This window comes from Poromitra crassiceps (genome assembly GCF_964638095.1).
Source record: "Poromitra crassiceps genome assembly, chromosome: 10".
NCBI classification, from domain to species: Eukaryota; Metazoa; Chordata; class Actinopteri; order Beryciformes; family Melamphaidae; genus Poromitra; species Poromitra crassiceps.
The window spans coordinates 42,228,425-42,253,777 of NC_139631.1; the positions used below are offsets into that span (position 1 = coordinate 42,228,425).

Genomic DNA, 25,353 nt, shown 5'->3' on the forward strand with positions numbered 1-25,353 from the left:
TCTCTCTCTGTCTGTCTGTCTGTCTCTCTCTCTCTGTCTCTTTCTTGCTGCTGAATCATATCGCCTAATTGGTGTGTGAAGTCCTTGGTCTGCTCTGTCAACAATGGAGTTGACTCAAACTTGTAAAACTTGCCCAATAATAAATAAAGTACATAAACAATCTTATCAAGGTGAGTAAACGCTATGTGTATTGCAAAAGGTGCATAAATGGTGTTTACGTGCGTTTAGCCCCCACTACAGCCCTACTCATCATCAAATTCAGTATGTAGCCTAATTGTTCATCATCAAATACAAAATGTAGCAGCATCATTATTATTAAGTAGAAATATTGTGTGCTCTGCATGGTCATTTCTAGTGTGCTTTGCACGCTTCGCGACCTCCAATCTCCCTACCAATGTCAAAGTCAAACCTACGCCCTTGACACACCCTTGGGAGCACGACTCAGGGAGCCTGCATCAGGCCGTGGTCAAGGAGCTGTCCGGGGTGCTGAACCGGCCAGAGCGCGGGAAACCAGGATGCGCCGGGCCGTCACTGTCTATGGTGCTGAACAGAGATCCCGCGCTTATAACAGCAGCGGGAGAGACTAGCCTATAGGAAGGGCCATGACATAACTTCTAAAAGCTAAATTAGTCCAATATAAATGTAATAGGAAAACTAACAGGTCTTGATTTAGCTGCTGTAGCACTTTAAGTTGATGCTGCTGAATATGACATGTTACTAATGGGTGAATGTGTACGTGGAGCATCCTGACCAGGAATATCACATGTACTTATTTATGTACTGTATATTCATGAATATCATTAGTGTCTTAATGTTGTCAATAAATACAAAAATGAAAATGTAAAAAAAGATGTAATCAACTGTATCAAAACAAAAACAGTACATTAACCTTCCTCCCCTGTTTTATCATAGTTCCATAATATACTGCTAAGTGTCAGAACTTGTCAGAATAGGTTGAGAAGGGTGAATTCTATAGTATTTTTGTATTTGTTTTTATTGTTTTTTATTTATTGGTAGCTTCAGCCCTCATATAGGTACAAACATTTAATTCCAACTCAGAATTTTAACCCTCTAAATTCCAGTTTGTTTACTTATTCACTGCTTTTTATGAATGTTAAAGTCCCTGGAAACCAAACATAAATCTGTTTTGAGTTTGTCACACCCCAGGAAATTGTGTTATTAATCACCCAGTCCAGTCCAGTAACCACCCAATTTGAACTAAATTGAATACCGTCAAGTAGGCTGCTGTATATAAAATTAGGAGCTGCAATCTCTATGTTCTCAATGCAATTCAAGGCTGTTCTCTTGGCCGTGCAGAGACCTTTAGAGGGGCAGGTGCTCAATGTTAGAAAAGGGCACATGCAGACCAGCTAAACTTGAGAAATTATTTTTGAGAACTACAATAGCTTAGTTCACATGCTTTTGCACTACTTCACTCAGTTTGCACACGGTCATTATCCCGCCATATCAAGTTAATCAACATATACATGTAAATAGGCTATCAAGAAAACAATACGATCATATATTATTGAGAATAATTCCTTGAACCTTTTCTACTCCACCTCTCCCTACCAGACACCATTTTTTGCCTTTTTTAGGGGGGACTAGTGAAATTTAGGGTGAGATAGCAGGTCAACAGTATCTGCCACATAGAAGTGGACGTGGTACACATCATCTGAAAGCTGGGAACCTCTAAGCATGGCCGTAGCTTTGATTTCAAAGGTGGGGGAGACACATTTTGTACAGGCCCACATTCTCAGGCCCAAGATTAAAAACATTAGAAAAAATAAGGTTTTTCTAAAATGTTGGCCATTTGAAGCCAGATTTAGAGGGATATCTCATTTTAAATTAACATTAGGATTAGACTGTTGTGATGTCATTATTTAGTTTTAACCATCAAATTTGCTCCTTTTCTCATTCGGGTAAATACTGTATATTTATATTTTGAGATTTTTTGTCAATTATTTGTGCTGTTATGGTTATTACTTTAGTGACTCACCTCCAGCCCAGGCACAGAGGGGGAGAGCTGGGACTTGTAATACCTTTTTTACATCAAAAGTCCCACTAGTACCTGTGTTTTTGTTACCCAGGAAAGCAGCAGGGGGTAGCAGCAGCAGCATCGCTTTTTAAACTTTTATATCGCACTCTCAACCCGTGTTTCTCCACAGCTGTGGGCTGTCTCTCCCCCTCCCTTTTCCCTGCTTCTCTCAAGGCTGCCCACCAGGTGCAGTTGGGTTGACTCTGAAGAAGACACCATTTGTGTCTAAACGTTGCTCTGCTTGCACCTTATTAAATTGCTCAAAAGTGACCGTGTGCTCCAGCCTCCAGATTGCTTCTTTCCAACATGTTCACTCAGTCCCACTTCTGAGAAGCACCGGTTTGGCTTGGTAAATAGCCTCACTGATGCACGTTGGGAGGAGAAAAGGGTGTTTCAACAAACGAAGCAGCAAACATTGTATCAAAATACTCGTTTTGATGTTATATTATACATAATAGTGAAACTGTGTAAAGCATTAGGCTACTCAAAATGTGAACGTTACAATGAGGGCTTTATTTTGAAAGGGCTAAAGCGGACGACCTACTTACATTCTGGCTGACTTGACGCAGTCTATGCGGCTGGGGCTGGGCTCGTGGGCTTTGTGGGGTGCACTCGTACATGCTGAGAGACACTTTTTCTCTCTCTGCATATTCCGTCAATAGAAAGTATTAACTGTTGAGAAAGGTGAATTTCAGGCTGTGGGAATCACTAAATCTCACTGCCTCACACTGGAAAAGGGGCGACAACCCAGGAAGAGGAGGGCAGGGTCGGAAAATCACGGGTTGGACCACCGCAAAGATTTATATCGCCAGCCGGAGCAGAGCCGCCACATAAAAACCCACCTCACTTGCAGGGTTGCTCTATCGGGTAAATGGCGCATCTTGGAAACGTTTAGACTGAAGAAAATGCCACTAGCTTGTGGATATTAGTGGGATTTGTGACCAGCCTAAAAGGGGCTTAAGAGATGTGATTGGATGTGACAGTGACACAGTGTACTTCTACTGGGCCGATCGCCGGAAGATGGGGCAGTCGCATGGTCCTAGTGCCTGCTGTTTCTCAGTTTTTTTGGACTTCAAAAAGTGCAGGGGTCCAATACTGCCTTCTTAAAAAGTGTGTGTGTGTGTGTGTGTGGGGGGGGGGGGGGGGCATGACCCCCGTGTCCCCACCCCTTCCCCGTGACCCCCCCCCTTCCTATGTCCCTAAGGTTAATTTGAGGTTCAGCTCAGAACTGTGTCAAGGTTTTCTAGTCATAAATCTGTAATAAACGTGTTTTGATTAGGCATAAATTCAAATGTTGAATGTTTAGAGCAGTGATTCCCAAACTGTGGGCCGCGGCCCACTAAATAACGCTCCAAACATAGTGTAGCGTTCCTGGTATTTATGGAATCATGAGGCTTCTTGTTGGTACAGGGTTCTTTATTCACAGTTAGTTATCTTACAACTCTTGGCGGTTGCTACGCACATAGATAGCTAGCTGCTTCCTCCTTAGGCTGTTCATGGAGACTGCCTTCACGCATGCTCTGTCTGACAGAAAGGGTTCCCCCCGCATAGTGTTCCCCCCCAGTAACACTCTGCACATCAGTTCCTAGCTGCAATCGAGACACTTCTATTGCACACCACATTATGTAACTCTGGATCGCTACAATAGGTTAAATTTGGGTGAGGGGCAAACTATTTCAAAAGGGTCCCTTGACCTCTCAGCTCAATTTATCTGAATGTACCCACGAGTCTCCCCTTTACAGATAAGGTAGCATTTTTCACAGCCTAGCATTAATAGTTTGTGGATTGATTTCTTCTGTTGTTGCTCATCACATTTTGTCTAAAAAAAATGTGTTATGCAGCATGCAGATACTTCTGATGAGTAAGGGGGGAGAAAATCTGCTTGACATGCATGCAGAGGCAGGGCCTAGCGTCACTGGAAGGGGTCACAGTAGCGGAGCTGGCTGTGGTGCTGAGATGGCCGGAGGGCGAGCGACCCGGGCTCGCGGAGGTTGTCCCGTCGCTGTCCGAGGTGCTGATCTGCCTTCCTGCCTCAGGAACAATGGCGGGAGACAGGGCAGTGCCGGAGCCAATAGGAAGGAGAAAACAATAATTCAATAACCCCACTGATTCTGTGACTTTCTGCACCTGGTTGACTGTCTATTTAAACACGTTTACTTGCAGACCCAGTCGCTGATTATTGTCTTGTGCTGCTGTGGTCCTGGCTGTTCGGAGATACTCCCTGCGACATCTTCCCTGTTGTTACGTTAATATATCATAATAACGAGATAGAGAGTGAGGTTGCTATTCAGTGTTTACTTGCAGCTTGTAGGTAGGTAGTACAGGTTATGCATGTCACTGTATGATGTCACTTCCGTATATTCAACAACATGCCATCTCATTGGCTACGGGCTCTACAGCCTTAACGTATAGGTGATTACATTAGCTTACACAACATCTCCCCCTTTTAAGTAAGAAACATTATTATTTTACTTTTAGCATTTACCAATACTAACCCAAATGTTTAACCTTACTTTGTTTATCTTTCAACATGAAAATATCCCCATTAATTATTTTCGAACATCACATTAACTGAACCAGTCATTTCCATCACTTCCCCCTCTTTTCTTTTTTTTTTTTTTTTTTTTCTTTTTTTTCCTTCTCAGAACATAGTATGTTACATTATTTCTCTTCTACAACAGTTTTTTTTTTTTTTTTTTTTATACTGTTAGTTCACAAATCCAGTCTCTGAGGCGGACGTGAGTGTCTGCCTGAGCTTGTAACATATGTGGCGTCTGGCTCAGCAGCGGGTTGGTCAGCACCATCTGAGTCAGTGTCACCTGTGTCCTCGCGGTTGGTTGTATCAGATGATGGTTGCAGGGTTGCACGCAGGTGTGTACGGTTTCTCCTCAACAGTCCATCCTCTGTTCTGACGAGGTACGACCTCGGGGCAGCTGTCTGCTGTACGACTGTCCCGTGAGTATTCTCTGTGGAGATCCATACACTCTGGCCTGGGTGTAACTCTGGTAGATTGTGTGTCCTGTGGCGTTTGTTGTAGCGTCGCTCTTGTTTCCGTTTTCCTTGTGTCTCTGTGCTCCGGAACTGTTTGATGTTTGGCCAGCGTGGAGACAGTGTTTTGGGCACTTGAGGGAGTGTGGTCCTTAGCTGTCTCCCCATGAGTAGCTGTGCTGGAGAGAAGCCGTTCTCCAAAGGGGTGGCTCGATAGCTGAGTAGAGCTTTTGCGTAGTCTCCTCCCTCTTTCCATAAGCCTTTCACAGTGCCCACAGCTCGCTCAGCTTCTCCATTGGCTTGTGGGTATCGTGGGCTGCTGGTTATGTGCGTGAATCCATACTCACTGGCAAACTCTTTGAAGAGAGTACCAGCATATTGCGGCCCGTTGTCTGACATCAGCACTTCCGGAACCCCATGCCGAGCAAAGATGTTCTTCAGAGCCGATATGACTGTGTCGGCCGATGCGACATGGAGATGGGCGACTTCAATGTAGCGGGAGAAATAGTCTACCACTACAAGGTAGGTGTTCTTGTCCCAGGTGAATAAATCCGTTCCGACGCGTTGCCACGGTCTCTCGGGTATGGGCGTCGTCAGCAGAGGCTCCCTCTGTGTGGTTCTGTGTTTTATGCATATGGGACAGCTTCCCACTTTCTGGTTAATGTCACCTGAGAGCCCTGGCCACCAGAGCGACTGTCGGGCCCTGGCTCGGCACTTGACTATTCCTTGGTGGCCCTGATGGAGGATGTCGAGCATTTCTTCTCTTAAAGGATGGGTTTTCCGTGGGGAATATGAATATATATTAAATCTCACGCCCCTAAGGTTTTCGAATCCGTTGAAATTTTTGAAATTGGATATTCACTGCCAGAGATATCAAGCATCTCTCACATATTTTTTGGGCCAGCCGACGCGTTTCGCGTCATCTGGCCTAAGTCCGCCTTGCGGAAGTCGTGCACCTATGAACTACAACTGTTGTTGGCCATGGTCCCGCCTCTAGAGGTCCTCCACGCCCCTTCAGAGGCCTTGACCAAAACAAAAACGCAGCCATCTTGTCAACCGCCTAGCCTGCTGTAGCTAATATTAGCTTCCCATAGTTCCTTGCAAAGAGACCATTATCTCGGGAACGGAAGCACTAATCGACACGGGACTGGCGGCATTGGAAAGCTCGTCAAATTTTACATCTAGTAGTAGGTGGGTTGAAGTAACGAAATCAACGCTGAGCAATGTACCCGTTTTTACACATTTTTACAGAAAATAGTTACAACATCAGATGCGCGTAACTCCTACGAAAATGCATGAAAATGCATGAAAATTTTTTTATGAAGACATCTCCCGACATATATACTACCGTTTACATTTGGTGCAATTTGGAGGCAATTTTATTTTCGATTTATTTCTTGTTCTTTGTATATTTCATTGTCGAAGCCTTCTTCTTCTTCTTCTTTGAGTTTTATGGCGGTTGGCAAACATATATGTGCATTACCGCCACCTACTGGAGTTTGATATCAGCCAAATGCCTGAGGGGTGGGCATAAAAACGAAGGCCACGCGAGCCCAGTGCATTGTGGGAAATGTAGTATTTCGAGTCCCCGCACCCGCACCTCCCCCCCACCACCCCCCCCCACACACAGAGTGGATTTCGGTTGATATCTCTGTGAGTAAACCTCCAATTTCAAAAATTTCAACGGATTCGAAAACCTTAGGGGCGTGAGATTTAATATATATTCATATTCCCCACGGAAAACCCATCCTTTAATGAGCTGGGGATGACAATCCTCTGTCCTTTTAGGAGAAGGTCCCCAGCCAGGGACAGGTTATGTCTCTCGTGCCAGAAGGGTCCTATATCCGGTGGCAGGCGAGCTCTGTCAGGCCACTTTGTTTGACAGTACCGGATTAGTGTACTGCAGACGGGGTCTTCTTTCTGCTTCTCTGCTAGCTGTTGCAGTCTCGCTTCAGTTGCTGGGAGAGACTGTCTGATGGAGTCCACGAAGACTTGAACGTCTGCCTCCAGCTCTTTCTCTTCCTGAGTGGCTGTGTGATTCACCGGCGCTCGTGACAGCGTGTCTGCAGTGATGAGCTGTTTTCCGGGCACGTGTACGATGTCGTAGGTGAATTTCAACAGTCTCAGTCGGAATCTCAAGACTCGAGGAGGAAGATCATCCAGCGCTTTGGTACTCAGCAGGGGGACCAGGGGTTTGTGATCTGTCTCAATTGTGAATCTCATACCGAGCAAGTATGATTCGAGGCGTTCACATGCCCAGGTCGCTGCTAGTGCTTCCTTCTCGATTTGAGCATAGTTTTTCTCAGCATCAGATAAACATCTGGAGATGAACACTACTGGTTTCCAGTCATCATTCTCTGGCTGTTTCTGGATCATGACCGCTCCAATACCAAAGGACGATGCATCTGCAGACACTCGCGTCTCTGCATACGGCGAGTATACAGCAAGGACTCTGTGTGAGCTCAGTTCAGATTTTAGCTTCTTGAAAGCTTCTCGTTGTGGTGTTCCCCAGCACCATTCTGTCTTCTCAGACTGAAGACATGTCAGAGGCTGTGCGTATGAGGAGAGGTGAGGCAGGAACTTGCCCAGGTAAGTAGCCATGCCCATCACTCGTCTAACGTCAGCGACACAGGCGGGCTCTGGCATTTCCAGAATGGCTTTGACTTTGCCTGGGTCAGGGTTCACTCCTTCTGTAGTGAGGCGGTGTCCAAGGAACATGAGTTTGCTCTTGGAGAACTCACATTTTTCCTTGTTCAGTGTCAGCCCCTCATCTCTCAGTCTCCTCAGTACTTGGTGCAGCCTGGCATCGTGTTCAGCTTGATCTTTGCCATAGACCAGAATATCGTCGGCGTGGCACACCACTCCTTCACAGCCCTCCAGCATTTGTGTCATTCGTCGCTGAAAATGTTCTGGGGCTGAGGATATCCCAAACGGTAGCCTGTTGAAGCAGTAGCGACCGAATGGGGTGATGAAGGTGGTCAGGAGAGCGCTGTCTTCGGTCAGGGGAATCTGCCAAAACCCTGACGTGGCATCCATTTTGGTGTAGACTTTTGCTCCTGATAGCATCGCTAGTGAGTGATCCACATTTGGCAGGATATGTCTCTCCCGCCTGACCCACTCGTTCAGGTGCGTCAGGTCTACACACAGTCTGAGTTTCTCCTTTGATCTCGGTTTTGGCACAACCACGAGGCCAGCGCACCACGGAGTGGGTTGAGTGACCTTAGATATCACCCCCATGGCCTCCATCCGCTCCAGTTCTGTCCTCACCTTATCCCGTAGCGGGAGAGGGACTCGACGTGGGGCAGACAAAGCATATGGTGTGGCCCCTGGATTCAGTTCAATTTTGTATGGGTCTTTCAGCTTCCCCAATCCTTTGAATACTGTGGGGTAACAATTCTTGATGTCTTCCCCCACATGAACTGTGTGCACTCGCTTTACGAGAGTCAACGCCTCAATGGCTGGAAGCCCCAACAGCGGTTTCATTAGCTTGCTCACCACATAGATGTCTTGTTCAGTTTTCTTGTTTCTCACCTTCAGTTTTCCTCTGAAGTATCCTCTGACATCCAAGGGCTGCCTGCCCGGACCGTACAGGGGCATCCTGGGCGGCTGCAGTGTCCCATGTTTGTCTGTGGAGTAGTGGTGAGTCGGGATAGCTGTAACTCCAGCTCCAGTGTCTAATTTGAACTCTGTTATCTCTCCGTTCAATTCAAGATTTTCTGTCCATTCATTTTCCACACTGTCAATCTTAATAATCACCTCTCCGAGAAAGGCGACGTCTGATTCATACTCTGCAGAATCCTCTGTGATATCGTGAATGCCACCGGCTGATCGGCATTTCCGAGCAAAATGTCCTTTTCTTTGCATTTGCGACATTCTGCCTCTTTGGCAGGGCAATCCTTCCACTGGTGCCTTGTTGTATTTCCACATCGTCCGCAGCCTGTGGCTCTGTCTGTATCTCCTGGTTTGAATCGTGAGCCGTATTTCTGTCCGTCTTTTGGGCCTCTCTGTTGCTTGGGCCGTGCACTCATAGCATCTATGTTTTCTGATTGTCTCTCATTCATGCTGCCACGCAGTACTGGCTGCTGCCTTTTTATTTCTTCACTGTGGCGCACTCTGGCTATGGTTTTTACCAGCGTGAGGTCAGGATCCATCTGTAATGACTCAGACAGCTTCGCGTCTCTTAGTCCAACGACAATCCTGTCTCTGATGAGCTCCTCTCTTAGCTCTCCAAACGTACAGTGCTCAGCTAGGCTGTGGACAGCAGTGATGAATGCTTCAGCGCTTTCTCTTGGCTCTTGATTACACCTGTTGAATCGTGCACGCTCAAAAATAACATTCTTCTTACTCACGCAGTGGTTCTCAAAAGCTTGTTTCACATCTGCATATTTCTTTTTCTGATCATTGCTTAAGGGCAGGACGCTCAATATGTCCTCAGCTTCGTCCCCTAGAGTATACATCAAAGTATTTACTTGATATTCTTCAGACTGTTTGTCCAGGCTTGATGCTATTCTAAAACGCTCAAAGCGTCTTATCCACTTTGGCCATTGATTTGCATTACTGAAGTCAAACTTGCCTGGTGGAGTCAGTTGCACGCTGCTAGCTGGCACTGGTCGTGTATCCGGCATGTTTATTTCACTCCTTTTTTTTCCGTCTGTATTAACTGCTCCTTATTTATTTTTCCTCTTCTTTCGGCTTTATTTATAGCCGGGTAGCCTGTTCACGTCTTCTCCGACGCACGTTCGGCTAGATTACCTCGTTATCTTCTATGCAGCAGCTCCCGCTAGCTTGTTTACTGTTAGCTTTTGCTGTTAGCCTTTAGCGTTAGCCGTTTCAGCTACTAACGCTAGCTACTTTACCTCCCGTTCGTCAGGAAAGCTTCACTTTTGGAGACGCATCTCTCCCCTCGCGTCGGGTGAGTTTAGATTTCTTCTCCGAGTTTCATTCTGACACCATGTTACGTTAATATATCATAATAACGAGATAGAGAGTGAGGTTGCTATTCAGTGTTTACTTGCAGCTTGTAGGTAGGTAGTAGGGGAGAGTGGGGTGAGTTGTGCCACTTTTTACTTGAGGTGTCTTTAAAGTGAGGGCATGACAGTAATGCCTCCAACTACAATATGTAAATATATTTCAGGATGTTGTGCACCACTGGGAACACTCCCTTTGGATCTTAAATAAACTGTTAAAAAAATATGGCTATTCTTAAAAAAGTGGTCTCTTGGCACAACTTGCCCCCGGTGCGGGGTAAGTTGTGCCTTTGGAGAGAATACGTTGGGGTAAATTGTGCCATTGATTACTGAAGTAAAACAGAACATTTTCATCTCATATACTGTAATGCTATATCAAAGCAAGACAAAATAAAGATAACACTAAAGTCCAGTGTACTATAACAGGGTTAAACAAGGCTAAACGGTAGCAGCAGTTGACCTACATATTTAACATTTTCAGAAATAAAAATGATGTTCAAAATGAACAAAATCAACTATCACAGAGCCAGGCTACACTTGCCAATACTGCAATATTCTTCAACAAGGTCTATTTAAACATTTAAGAACAAAATGAAATAAAATTTCACTAAATCAACTGCAACTGCACTGGCACAACTTAACCCAGGCCTTTTGGCACAAATCACCCCATCCCCACCATTTTAACAAACTTGTATCATATAGCTGGTTTGGAGCTAACATCATGCTAACAGTATAGCCTCATATTGTAGCTTACTAAAACACTAACACATGTGTGAAATGTTTTCAAGCTTGTCTATAATTGTTCAGACACAACAATAAATAAACCTTGATCATAAAAATTTTACTTTGAGAGGCAAAAAACAGTTTTTTGAACTTAAATGTGCTTAGCTCTTGTGCCATCTGCCTCCCTTCTTTGCAGAGTGAGTAAAATGGATGCCTCTTCAAAAATGTGTGGTCACATGACCAATTTCTTCCATGGTTTTCTAGATACAAGGGGTGGCACAACTTCCCCACTGGCACAACTCACCCCACTCTCCCCTACAGGTTATGCATGTCACTGTATGTCACTTCCGTATATTCAACAACATGCCATCTCATTGGCTACGGGCTCTACAGCCTTAACGTATAGGTGATTACATTAGCTTACACAACACCTGTTGGACTGTCTGCTCCTAAGTGACTCTTCCCTGTCGGACTATTCTGCTCTGCTCTCATGGACATTCATTCTTGTGTTGAGTTGAGTTTATTTGGCTCCTCAGCCCCCTTTAGTCAGCTCTAATCTGCAGCATTCATTTTCTATCCTTTGTTGTTATTTTACTTTTGGTCAAGTCAAGTAAAGACGTTGAACCTGCTTTTTGTCTCTGTCTCTACATTTGGGTCCGCACACACGCACAGCCTTACACTGCTTTTCGGTATTTTGCCGAAATGTTTTTGTATGTGGATGGATTATTCATTTCCCTTATGCCAAAGTTCACATGCTCTGTTAATAAAATCAAATAAATATATAATATAAAAACATATAGGGAAATACATCATCTTAGTCTCGTGTGTTGATCAGAGTTGTGATGAAAGGATTTGGTGAGCCCCAGAAGATTTTCAGATTTCAAAGTGGGCCGCAGCATTCTTAAGTTTGGGAATCCCTGGTTTAGAGTATATTTCAATAATGAGAGACTAGTAGAAAGTTTAACAAGCTTTAATGATACAACAAATTCATTCTGGCGTATGACTCCATGATATGACGACGCTCAGCCTCAGCCTCAGCAAACAGTGGAAACTGGGAAATGGCAATATTTGAAACCGATGTCTCCTACCTTTTGAGGCTTAAATTAATCAAGCTAAGACCCCATTACACAGTTGGATGGGGTTTTGGTTGGGGGGAGGGGTTGATTATCATCGCCTGGGATAGGCTATGTCAAAGATTGGCAGCAACATTGATGTAGTGGTGATTTGCCTTCAATTAAACAATAAAAATAAATAAAAATAAAACATACTGAAAATCAAAGGCCACTGAGGCACCAGGGAATGAATCTTCTCTTACATAGGGAAATAAGTCAAGTCAAGTCAAGTCAAGTTTATTTGTATAGCACATTTCATACACAGAGGCAATTCAAAGTGCTTCACATAAAATGGTTGACAGGAAAATAAAAGAAAAGAAGAAATAAAATGGACATTTAAAAGCATCACAACAAAACTTTAAAAAAAAGAGTATAAAAAGTGCAATAAGCAACAGGCGCAGCAGTTGCAGAAAGAGCCAAAACTTATAGAGGACTCATTGGGTTTGCATAGCAGCTGTCAGCAGTTAAAAGCGACGGCAAACATAAAAGTCTTTAGTCTATTTTTAAAAGTAAGCAAGGTTGGGGCAGATCTGAGGTCTTCGGGCAATTTGTTCCAGCTAGCAGAAGCATAGTGGGTAAATGCAGCCTTCCCGTGATTTGATTTGATCCTAGGGACAGTTAATAAGCTGGACCCTGTTGACCTAAGAGTTCTAGACGGTTCGTAGCGTGGGAGCAATTCAGCTATGTATTTTGGGCCTAGGCCATTAAAGGAACACTCCGCCCATTTTCAACCAGCTTTGTATCATTAGAACATCAGTAGTATATCAGAAAACTGTAAACTGTTTTGAAGTCTGTCATTTAATTTGACAGTTATTGAGTGTTAAAGTGTGGACCAGTGACATCACTGGTCCACACTAACTCAAATTAATAACTCATTAACTCAAATCAACTCTCAATAACTGTCAAACTAGATGAATGATGAATAGTTTGACAGTTATTTTTTTTCTTACAGGTCTCTCCCCAGGTCTCTCCCAAGACACTGGACTTAATTTGGAGGCACACAGACCAGACCAATCCTTTGGAGTCAGAGTTGGTGCTCAGAACTCGGCTCATCATCCAGGATCATCTTGGAGCTGTAGGATCAGCAATGATAACAATACTGTATCTCAGTGGTTCTCAACCTTAGAGTCGCGACCCTAAGTGGGGTCGCCTGGAACTCATAAAGGATCGCCTGAAAAAAACTAAAAAATAAAAGAAATTACACCAGACCCAATTTAATACTACTGAAGATGTTTATGGTCACTTTTTATTTATTTATTTTTTTAGTTCTGAGTTTAAAGTGATAGCCCTCTATCTTCCCAAAAGCGCTAATTTAGCGTTTGCGCTCGTTTAACGCCGTGCGCAATGCAAATTGGGGACGGACACAAGCGCATGCCTGTGATAATTGTACTGGGCATTGGCTGCCCCATGCCAAAGCAGGCGTTTCAGCGCTAAAATGTGGGATAGATGGCGTTACCCTATCGTCAGCAGTGCGCAATTAGTTTGCTCTAAGAGCTTTGAAAAGGACCTCTTACGTGCAAATACCTCTGCGCTGGGCGCTCTGCACGGAGATTACGGCTGCGCTCCCAGCGCAGAGAGGTATTTGCGGAGTGGAAAGTGGAATTCCTTTTGGATATGTCATTAAGCACAGCCTTGCCATGCCAAGACATCAAATTATGCTGCTTAAATTGGGTATTAGCAGATAATTCAGTGTGGCAATCAACTATAACTCACTGAGAAACTTTTATCACATCGCAAAGAGGGAAATTAATTGAGAAAACGTGTTGGACAGGACATAGGCTATTTACCTTCATAACCCGAAGGGTCATTGGCACCACAGACGATCTGTCAATAAGCTCCCTCTGTCCTCGCACGAGGGAGTACACTCTATTACGCATGGAGAGAATTACAGCATATTGCATGCCTCGCGCAAACAAACCATTGCGAGACGGGAATCTGATTGGTTTTGATTGACGTAATGCCCAGCCTTGCCTGGCCACGCCTGTGAATAATTCTGGTAGTTAAAACCGCCCAGGTGGGGTCGGGTGGGGTCGTCAAAAAGGGCCTTTCTGTGTGGAGTTTGCATGTTCTTCCCGTGCCTCCTGGGGGTTTCCTTCATATAGGAACCCCCTTCACCAAAACATGCAATATCCTGGTTGCTAATGTGGTTCCTCCTCTGGTCGTTAAGGGCGCCTGTTCAGAGGGAGGGGAACTGGTTGGAATAGCGTGAACCTCCCACGCAACACGTTCTCATTCCGAGCACGTAGCATATTGACGCTTTGTCCCATCCCTTGTGCGTCGCTTGTTACTAACATGGTACCCTTGAGCGATCCATGAAATGACTTGGGCTTTCCGACTAAACTCAATGTAAACCCATGGAAGTCATCTTTGATGCTTATGGCAACTGCTCCCCCATTAGTCAACTGCTCCCCCATTAGGGTCTGGGGGGAGGTTAGGTTTAGGCGTGGGGGGTGGGAGAGGTTAGGTTTAGGATTAGGGTTGTGCCACGTGCTATGTCCTACCGGTGAAGCTTCCTCTGTCAGGTGAAAAGAAGCGGCTGGCTAACTGCCCATGTCTCGGAGGAAGCATGGAGCCAGTTTCGGCTCTCCCCAGATCGGCAGAGGGTGGAATAGCAACCAGGATAAATAAATTAAATTAGCACTAATGGGGGATAAAAATGGGATAAAAAATCGGTAAGAAAATATTAGAAAAAAATAAAGACCGCCCAAATCCCGTTTGCGCAGGCATTTTGGGGCGCAGATGATTTTTGGCAGAATTGGCACGCCTCTAATTTGCGCTTGCGACAGGTGCCGTGAACGTTTCCGCATGCCCGCCGAGAATTGCATCCCCAACATATTTCGGGGCTGTTTTAACTTAGAAATCAGGGAGGTCACGTCTACCAGACAATTATATCACTTTTAAACCGTTACATTTCTGTATAAATCATTACAAGTAGCTCCCGTGAGGTGGGGATGCTTTTTTTTGCTAATCGGCGGGGAAGCAAAACTCGGCAGAACACCTGGCAGACGGCGCAAGGCGGAATGCTATCTTCCGTGCCTTACGGCACGTGCAAACAGTGCGCAAATCGCTATTAGGGGATAGCGCCTGTCGGAAGATAGAGCCCATAATCTCTAAGATTTCAGCTTTGTTATCTTGGGTGACACCTATGGCGATGAGTGGTAATTGGAGGTGACATCCAAACAGTGTTGCATTATGTGACATTACTAATGTCACATAATGTCACTATATACTGCAAAGGCTTCCATGAATGGACCATAGCCTCAATCAACATTGTGAGTGACTTATTTTTTTTATTTTTATTTAGATGAAAATCTTTGAGATTATGGGCCCTATCTTCCCACTGGCCTTAGGCGCTAAACTGGCATTAAACGCAAGAAAACGCGCTTTGTGCCTGACTCGGGAAGATAACATCATGTTTTTAGGCCCCGAAATGCGCTTTACACCGAAGAGGCGTGGTGCAGTGCCAGAATAAGCCAGAATGGGCGTTTCGGCCTTAAAGTGGAGATGAAGCAGTTTGATTTTATTATTTTTGTATTTGCATTTAACCTCAGACGAGAGAAGACAGGACACTGCACTCTTCCTTAAATTAAGTTTGCTGTGAAACTTTTGTACAGAGGCATGTTTTTGTTTTTACGTCTTCATATTATAGTTGCAGTTATCTAGGCAATGTTGAATTCTATTAGTGAACAAATAGGTCACATCACGTTAGCATTATATTCACCAAATCTTGCTTCAAACAGCCCAAATTTCCGCGTGTGTTGGCCTGGCCTGCAAGGTATCTAATGCCCGGCCTGAATTATTGTCCCAGTCCGCCCCTGACGTGTACCCATGGCACAATTCAAACGGGATCAAAAAGGTAGCGTATCGCTCTTAACCACCATTCATATTTTTCACACGCTGGTACAGGGAGAAAAGTACGACGCTGAAGTTGGCATCCGATTCGCAGCTCCCGATTGGAATTTTCCAGTCCACCTTAAAAAGTGGAATAACACCTCTAGATGGCGTCGTTTAACCATTTTCAAGCTAGTTCATGAACTGGAAAACATAGGTATATAGGGGGGATATGTAATGAGAATACATTATAGAATGACTCCTGCATTTTGTTCATTTTTAATGTTGTATGCAATTCTTATTGACCTCAAAAAGCTTCTCCTATTGGTGTAAACAGCTGGAAAAAGAGTTGATTTCACATCTTTTGCCCATCTAGACCGCATAAAACCAGGTCCAGCTCAAAGACCATCACTCTAATTCTTTTCAAACCTGGCCTAGATGACAAAGGGGACATTAGACTCTCATTATGGCACAGTGGCTGATTTGTGAAACATATTTCTGATTTGTGAAAATGATCTAATTGCACTTTTCAGTGGATTTCGAGCATCTAGACGACATAAAACCAGGTCCAGCTCAAAGACCATCACTCTAATTATTTTCAAGCCTGGCCTAGATGACAAAGGGGACATTAGACTCTCATTATTATGTCACATGTGACAACTCGCGGGAATTTGCATGCCGGCAGATGAAGAAAAAGAAAAATAATGAATCTGAGCAAAAATAATAGGGGTTCGCCCCTTCGGGGCTTGAACCCCTAGATATAGCCACAAGCGGCAATACCAGGGGTTCAAGCCTATTGCCCTGAACATCTGTCATATCTGTCATTGGGGCAAATTTCAGGGATTGGCCCAGTGGTATGGATGGTTAAAAAACAGGAAATGAGGTGTTGGTAATATCGCCAAACTTTGTTAGATTGGTGTAACTTTTCCGTTTCTGAGTAGTGGGTGAGTTTTCTAGCCGTGCAAAGGTTACTGTGGACCTTAAGGTTTCTGAGATATACACGGTTCTACGGGAGGAAAAGAGGAATTAGAAGAATAAACATGGCAATTACAATAGGGGTTCCAGCCCCTAATAATAATAATAAATCCCGACTACAGCCCCTTTTCCCCAGCACGACTCTCTACGACTTTCAGGCTTTCAGGGATGGATTTAAAGGGAAAGACCGGCTGACTGTATTTGAGAGATGTTTCTAAAACGGATGAAAACAGATTGAAATAAAAAGTATGACATTTATCAGATGGAACAAAGGATCTTGGTAGTGGTGCATCTCAAGTTAACAAGATAGATTAGCTGTGTTATCTCAAGTTAACTACATAATTAACTTGTGATCTCGAGATAGCGGTATTAAAAATAATAATTGCAAGCATGGTCATTCTTGGCTACGAGCAGACAGAGCAACCCGCCCCACACACACACACACACACACACACACACACACATACAATTGTAGATTTAAGTTTTCACACTTTTGGACATTTACATTCTACCACCAGTATGGCCTAATGAAATAACGGTCGATGACTCACCCAGGGCCGGCCCGCCCTATATGCGAACTAAGCGGCTGCCTAGAGCCCCGGGATTTGCCAGGGGCCCCCTAAAAACAAAAAAACAAAAAACAAAACATAGGCTATAATATTATAGGCTGTGTGTGGTAGGTAAAACATAGGTTGACGTTTATTTATGTTTGTAGTTTAAACAAAAACATAAATACTGTAGGCTACATACAGTACAACACAAAAGGCTGTTATTTACCTTTTGTCGCCACCTGGTGAGTAAATATATATGTAACTAAAACCATTACAATTGACAACCGGTCCTGCATGTATCTACCGGTCCTTGGCACAAAAAAGGTTGGGAACCCCTGGTTTAACTGACCTGGCAACCCCTATGGCTGCTGGGTTCTACACGCTTGCTTGACACTGATAGGGCTACAAACGAGCATCATCATCATTGTTTGTTTGTTTTAAATATTCCTAGAAGTTTATGATTTTCCAGTTGAATTTATTAATATGATCAAAACATTTTATAAATCACCAATAGCACAAGTATACACAAATGGCATTCTCTCTGACCCTTTCCCCTTAAGTAGAGGTACAGCTCAAGGATGTCCTTTATCCCCATCTCTATTTGCGTTAGCAATTGAACCGTTAGCCCAAAAAATTAGACAATCGGAAAAAATAAGTGGCATTACAATTGGTAAAAATGAATACAAACTTAGTTTATTTGCTGACGATTTACTGCTTTATTTAAGTAACACAAACACCTCAATCCCACAGGTAATTGAAATCATTACAGAATTCTCCAAATTATCCGGTTATAAAATGAATGAAGGGAAAACAGAATTAATGATAATAGAAAAAGGTACAACTAATTTGGAAAATTTAAAACAGTTTAAAATACAAAAAAAGAACATTAAGTATTTGGGTTGCTACATAAGTGCAGATAAAACACAGTTATATAAGGATAACTTTCTTCCACTCATAAAAGGACTTAAACAAGATATAGAAAGGTGGTCTGAATTAAAAATTAATTTAATAGGTAGAATTTACCTTCTCAAGATGATGTGGTTGCCAAAATTCTTATACATATTCCAGACTATTACAATTACACCACCGCAGTTATTTTTTAAGGAGGTGAACTCTCTTTTTTCTTCTTTTATCTGGTCAAATAAAGCGAACAGATTAAAGAAAAAGTTACTGTATTATCCTCGAGAGGATGGTGGTTTGAACCTACCGAATCTGGAGTTTTACCATAATGCAGCTCAAATGTTTTATTTCGATCATATAATAAATAATACAAGTGAAGAACCATGGATAAAATCAACAGTTAAAGCCCAGCAGTTTTCTTTTAGCTCTTTTCTCCAAAAAAAAAATTAAATCTACAAATTTTATAATTAATAGTACATTAAATGCCTGGAAAAAATGAAAAAAATACTAGGTCAAGAAATAGGAAACCCCATACATATAGAAATCTGGAAAAACCCATCAATAACCATTCAGAACACGCAATTATATTGGGAAACATGGATAAATAGCGGGATTCAGAAAATATCAGATATCATAGACCAGAACTCGTTACTTTCATTTCCGGAATTAAAGAATAAATATAAACTGAACGACAAAGAAATTTTTAAATACCTTCAATAAAAAAATTGGATAATAACAAACTTTGACCTTGGAAATAGAATTTCGACTGAGATGGGGGAAATTCTAAAAAAAAAAAAAAAAAACAGATGAAAAGAGGCGATTATTGGGTGCGGCGTATAAAATACTTCTTAAGGCGGAGGATAATAATGAACTACTTCAAAATATATATAAAAACTGGAGCAAAGATCTTGGAATAGATGCAAAACAAAAATGGAAGGAATGTTTGCAACATACATATGTATTTACCACAAATGAAAATTTACGCTTAATACAATACAAACTAATGACAAGAATATATTATAGTAGAGACAAAATTCATACATTTGACACCAGATCCTCAGATAAATGTTTAAAATGCAGTATTCATAGTGACTCTCTCATACATGCCTTTTGGTACTGCGACAAAGTTAGAAAGGTCTGGGATGATATCGAAAAGTGGATGACAAAAGTGTATAAACACAAAGTAAATTTTTCTCCAACGATCTGCATCTTTCAAGACGTTGATGACATAAGATATCCAGCTAGGTGGCAAATCCTTTTTGTGTCACTGGTGTATAAGAAATTAATACTGCAAAATTGGAAAAGTAAAGACGCACCTTCAATTCAAAAATGGAAAACATTAATGAAATATTACTTAAGCATAGAGAAGACAATGTCGGATGACAGCAACAAAGAGAAACAATTTCACACGATATGGAAGTTAATCTACGATGCTCTGTAGACTGAGTGAGGCAGCAAAAAGAAAAAAGAAAAGAAAATCAAACCAGCATTTATCAAACGATGTATATGTATATATATATATATATATATATATATATATATATATATATATATATATATATATATATATTTTTTTTTTACTTTATTACCGTTATTTTGTCCTGTTTTTTATTTTTTATATATATTTTTTGTTTGTTGTTGTTTTTTGTTGTTTTTTGTTGTTGTTTTTTTAGGAGTGAATGTGCGTGTGCGTGTGTGTGCAGTGTGGGTGGGTGGGGAGGGGGGTGGTAAGTGGGTTAAAAAAAAAAATGTTGTGGGAGGAAATTTATTATGCCTTGGATGCAGATCATTTTTGATGGTATATTCAAAAATATAAGGTAAACCATGTTTTGGTTTTCATGTAACCTGTCCTGACCCTCACTCAATAAAAACAATTATAAAAAAAAAAAAATGTTTTAAATATTCCTCTAAATATGGCTAAAAGTCCAAAAAACGTAAAATTTTCTTCGGCACTGCCCAGGCGGGCAGCACCGAGAGTCCCCTCCTTAAGGCCTAAACATGGTCGTCCGTCCGCCTCGAACTGGAGCCGTCTCGCCGTCTGGCGGCGCCAGTGAGCCCCACATGCTCGGACGCCACTACGCCCCCCCTCCCCCCACCCTCCCTCCCCCCGCGGAAGCTCCGTGTGAAAATGGCGGAGATTGTGTGCCAGGCAGTCTGAATGAAATTGAATGTAACGTTCCCAATTCTATGTATTAAATTCTAAAAAACGACCCTCAACATTTGGGAAGGCTAAGCCCCACAACCAGTTCCCCCTATCCTATTTCTTAGTCCACAGCACAAGAATTTCACACGTGATACTTGTACCATGGAGTGACAATAAAAATCTTGAATCTTGAATCTTGAGTTCGTTATAATCTAACGTCATGCTTTGAAAGGCGACTTTACGACGATGAGCCAAGGCAACGGCCAATCACAACTCTCGTGCAGCTGACGTCACGCACGTATCGTCGGCGCTGAGTCACATTTTGGAGCAGCCCCCGTCAGCCGACGGCGCCCCCTCCCCGTAGGACGGCGCTCCACCCGCCGTCCTACGGGGAGGGCGGGGCGAGGCTCTGACGGACGACCATGTTTAGGCCTTTACACTACCCCCTACTTAAAAGTACTTGCAGCGCGGATGCCCCCAAACCCCCACCCCTGGGAGGGGGCCCCTAATCTATATCCTGCTTAGGGCCCCCAAAGGCATACTTCTCTGCAGGTTCGCTGATGCCGATCTTGTTCTGAGCGCTCACCCTGAAGGCGTACTCCTTCAGAGGGTTGAGCTTGTCGGCCTTGTAGGTAGTATCTTTCACAGAGGATGACAGCTTTATCCACTTCTCTTTGTCCGTCTGTTGCTCCACAATGTAGTTGATGATGGGAGAATCTCCGTCATCTCCGGGAGGGTTCCAGGACAAGGTGCAGGACTTGTTGGTGACTTTGGAGATCTCAAAGGCAGTGGGAGGACCGGGCGTATCTGAAGAGTAACATGTCAAAATTACTCAGTGGTGGAAGAAGTACTCAGATATTTTACTTAACTACAGTAAAAGTAGAAATACCACAGTATAAACATACTCTGTTACAAGTAAAAGTCATGCATTCAAAATGTAAGTAAAAGTCTCAAGTCTTGACACTCAAGCCTCTCTAGTCAAGTCTAAATGTAGATTACAAAGTCAAGTCAAAGTCAAGTCCCTGTCATTAAAGGGATATGCCAACTTTTTGGGAGTTTCGCCCATTTGCCATATCACCCATATATAATCAAGATACACAATACCTTTACCATCACTCTCCATACAGTTACAGTGTGTAACAGTTGTCCACTTAGTTAGTATTGGAGGAAACAGTACAACCGTTCAAAGTCACCAAAAACACACATTTCTAACAGCGCCAAAAAGCTCTACAGTATGTAGCCTACATGTGACTCGGGTACTCACCACGAGATTAAATATTAAACCAAAATGCAGAGAATCTATCTTTTTTGGAAAGGTAAATAGATGGCCGGAACTACTTTCTAAACATGGCCGCCAGGCACAGCAGAAGCGCTGTGTACAGGCAAACAAGGAAGTAACTCGGTGTGGGAATTTACTATGAAAATGATGTTTCACGTAACTATGGATTATTATTTAATCGTGTGGTGAGTACCGGAGTCACAACATGTATATAGAGCTTTTTGGAGCTGTTAGAAATGTGTGGTTTTGGTGACTTTGAACAGCTGTACTGTTTCTTCCAATACTAACTAACGACTGTAGCTCACTGTATACTGTATGGAGAGTGACGGTAAAGCTATTGTGTATCTTGGTTATGTATGGGCGATATGGCAAATGGGCGAAACTCCCACAAAGTTGACGTATCCCTTTAATGTCAAGTCCCAACTCTACAGAACCCAAGTCAGTCTCAAGCAATTAAAACTTAAACAAACTTAAAGAAAACTAAATCTCTAGGACTCTTCAATGTAATAGGTTTTAATAGGATAAATAAAAACTTGATAAGATGATCATGATTTTGATTTCTATAATCAGTTCCAACCACAAAGTGTGACTTTCTCAACTTGTAGATTATCTTTTACATTGACAAACATGACGTGTACCTGGCACGGACTGCACCATCGGGCGCTTCGGGCAGATGCCCGGTGGCCTGGCCTGGCCTGGCATGGCCTGCAAAAAAAAAGAAATGGCAGGCCAGGCCACTCCCTGAACAGCAGGCCAGTATGTATAAGTGTTCCTAGTTGCGCAGATAGTAGGCTGCAGGCAGCCAGGCAGCCAGGCAGGGAGGAATGAGTTAACTTTTCAGTCAGAAGCTGCTGAGACCCCAGCGTGGGTGGGCAAGGCTTGCTGTTCAATGGTGCCAAAATGGAGAAGAAAAGAAGTGCAGAGAGGTGGAAAGCAAGGAGCCTATGTTGTGTCTTGGCCTAAACTACAATATCAGTGGTAGACAATTGTCTATCCTCTCTAGAATATTCGAGATAAATTAAATTAATAACACTAATTTGTATTTATTTATTTGTGTTTTTATTTTTTTATTTTTTTATTTTTTTATTTTTTTATATTAGCCTATATATGAAAAAAATCCCATTGGTCAAATGTAAACAGTAGTGGCTAAACTGAAAGTATGGGTTGGATTGCTTTTGGGGTTTTCTTCACAAAAGTGGAGAAGGAGGCAGAAGCAGCACTACTGCAGCAGGTGCTCCTGCAGAGCTGGAGGTGGTGTTGAACTTATCAGAATCAGGAACCTTCAGGTAGGCTACAATTTTAGAGCATAAAGTGAAACATGTAGGCTATATGCTTATTGCTTTCACATTAATGTGCTTTATGGGATTATCAGTAGGACTGCACAATACAGTTTAAAGTGGAGATGAAGCAGTTTGATTTTATTATTTTTGTATTTGCATTTAAGCTCAGATGAGACAAGACAGGACACTGCACTCTTAAATGAAGTTTGCTGTGAAGCTTTTGTACAGAGGCATGTTTTTGTTTTTACGTCTTCATATTAGAGTTGCAGTTATCTAGGCAATGTTGAATTCTATTAGTGAACAAATAGGTAACATGTAACGTCACGTTAGCATTATATTCACCAAATCTTGCTTCAAACAGCCCACATTTTCGCGTGTGTTGGCCTGGCCTGCATGGTATCTAATGCCCGGCCTGAATTATGGTCCCAGTCCGCCCCTGACGTGTACACCCATGGTACAATTCAAACGGGATCAAAAAGGTAGCGTATCGCTCTGTTAACCACCATTCATATTTTTCACACGCTGGTACAGGGAGAAAAGTAGGAAGTGACATTCACTTTGGGTCTCTATAGAGGCACGATTGGCTGGTGTCTGCGGGTGGGAACCCGGATTGCGTATATGTGTCCTGGTCGCTGCACTAGCACCTCCTCTGTTCGGCCGGGGCGCCTGGTTGGGGTGGAAGGCAACTGTTGGGAATAGCGTGATCCTCCCACGTACAGGACATATCCTGCCGGTGAAGCTTCCCCTGTCAAGTGAAAAGAAGCGGCTGGCAACTGTGCATGTGTTGGAGGAAGCATGGTGCTAGTCTCAGCTCTCTCCAGATCGGCAGAGGGTGGACCAGCGAACGGGGCAGGAGGGGGGAAAATTGGCCAAGTACAATTTGGGAGAAAATGGGGGGGGGGGGGGGGGGTGTAGGAAAAGAAGAGACTGAATTCAGTACCGCGGATGGTGATGTTGACATTGGCGGTATCGCTCCCGCAGGTGTTGACTGCTTTGATAATATAGGTCCCGCTGTCTCCTCTGGTGGTGGCGGCGAGAGACAGCTTCGAGTGACCCGGCTTGGTGACGATGGTGATGCGGATGTCGGTCGCCAAGTCCAAGTTATTCTTGGTCCACTTCACACTGGGGTGGGGCTTTCCTGCAACGTTGGCAGGAAGCTCGATCTTGCTGCCTGGATCAATGATCAGTCCGGTCAGCAGTTTGGCATCCAGCTCGATCTCTGGGGCCTCTGTAAGAATTCAAACAGGAAGAGAGAGTATACTGAAGAATTACACAATTAAAAGTGTCTATGTCACATGTGTCAAACTCAAGGTCCGCAGGCCAAATCCGGCCCGGCACATTATTTTATGTAGCCGGTGAGAGCTAGCATACAGACCAAAACGGGAAGGAAAAATAATAGAAATAGAAAAACGGGGAAGGGTGATGGTGATGATGTCACAATGCCCAAAAATGGCCTGCGAAGGCCTAAAAACAAAATATCGCTGCAGTACCGGCCGTGGGCGGATTCTTTTTATTTATTTTCCTGGACCAAAAAATAATGGAGTATCTGTCATTGGGCCAAAATTCAGGTCTCTGCAATGTGACAACTCGTGGGAATTTGCGTGGCGGTAGATGAAGAAAAAGAAAAATAATGAATCTGAGCAAAAATAATAGGGGTTTGCCCCTTCGGGGCTTGAACCCCTAAATATAGCCACAAGCGGCAATACCAGGGGTTCAAGCCTATTGCCCTGAACATCTGTCATATCTGTCATTGGGGCAAATTTCAGGGATTGGCCCAGTGGTATGGATGGTTAAAAAACAGGAAATGAGGTGTTGGTAATATCGCCAAACTTTGGTAGATTGGTGTAACTTTTCCGTTTCTGAGTAGTGGGTGAGTTTTCTAGCCTATGTGCAAAATGTGATTACTGTGGACCTTAAGGTTTCTGAGATATACACGGTTCTATGGGAGGAAAAGAGGAATTAGAAGAATAAACATGGCAATTACAATAGGGTTACAATATACATAGCAATTACAATAGGGGTTCCAGCCCCTAATAATAATAATAAATCCCGACTACAGCCCGTTTTCCCGTATGACATTTATCAGATGGAACAAAGGATCTTGGTAGTGGTGCATCTCAAGTTAACAAGATAGATTAACAGGTTATAACAGCAAACTACTCATCACAGGCAAGGGGAGTGGCCATTCTTATTCATAAAACTGTCCCTCTCCAGATCAATGATATTAGCACTGACCCAGGAGGCCGATTTATAATACTACAAGGCACTCTATTGGGCGAACATATGAATCTGATTAACATATATGGACCCAATAATGACGATCCACAATTTTTCGATAACCTTTTTTTAACCCTATCTTCACTAAGAGGTAATATTATATTGGGAGGAGACTTTAACTGTGCCCTCAATCCGCTATTAGATCGATCCTCGGGTTGAGACACCTCCCATATACAGACAAGAAGAGTGATCTCACAATTCATGTCGGAGCTAAACCTATGTGATGTTTGGAGGGTGTTAAACCCTGGCAAAAGGGAATATTCCTGCTTTTCCTCCACTTATCGCACAC

The 25,353-nt window shown here is 43.2% G+C and overlaps 1 protein-coding gene across 1 annotated transcript in view; it reads right to left on the bottom strand.

Moving 5' to 3' along the window:
• Positions 1–15,856: 15,856 nt before the first annotated feature.
• The window catches only part of LOC310784455 (twitchin-like), a gene marked incomplete at both ends in the record, with an annotated part of 32,561 nt that continues 23,064 nt past the window's right edge, over positions 15,857–25,353 (bottom strand). The window contains 3 exons of the mRNA XM_083645447.1: positions 15,857–15,863; positions 20,771–21,035; positions 23,728–24,015. Coding sequence (XP_083501573.1) covers positions 15,857–15,863; positions 20,771–21,035; positions 23,728–24,015 — 560 coding nt within the window. The remainder of the gene's footprint in view (positions 15,864–20,770; positions 21,036–23,727; positions 24,016–25,353) is intronic.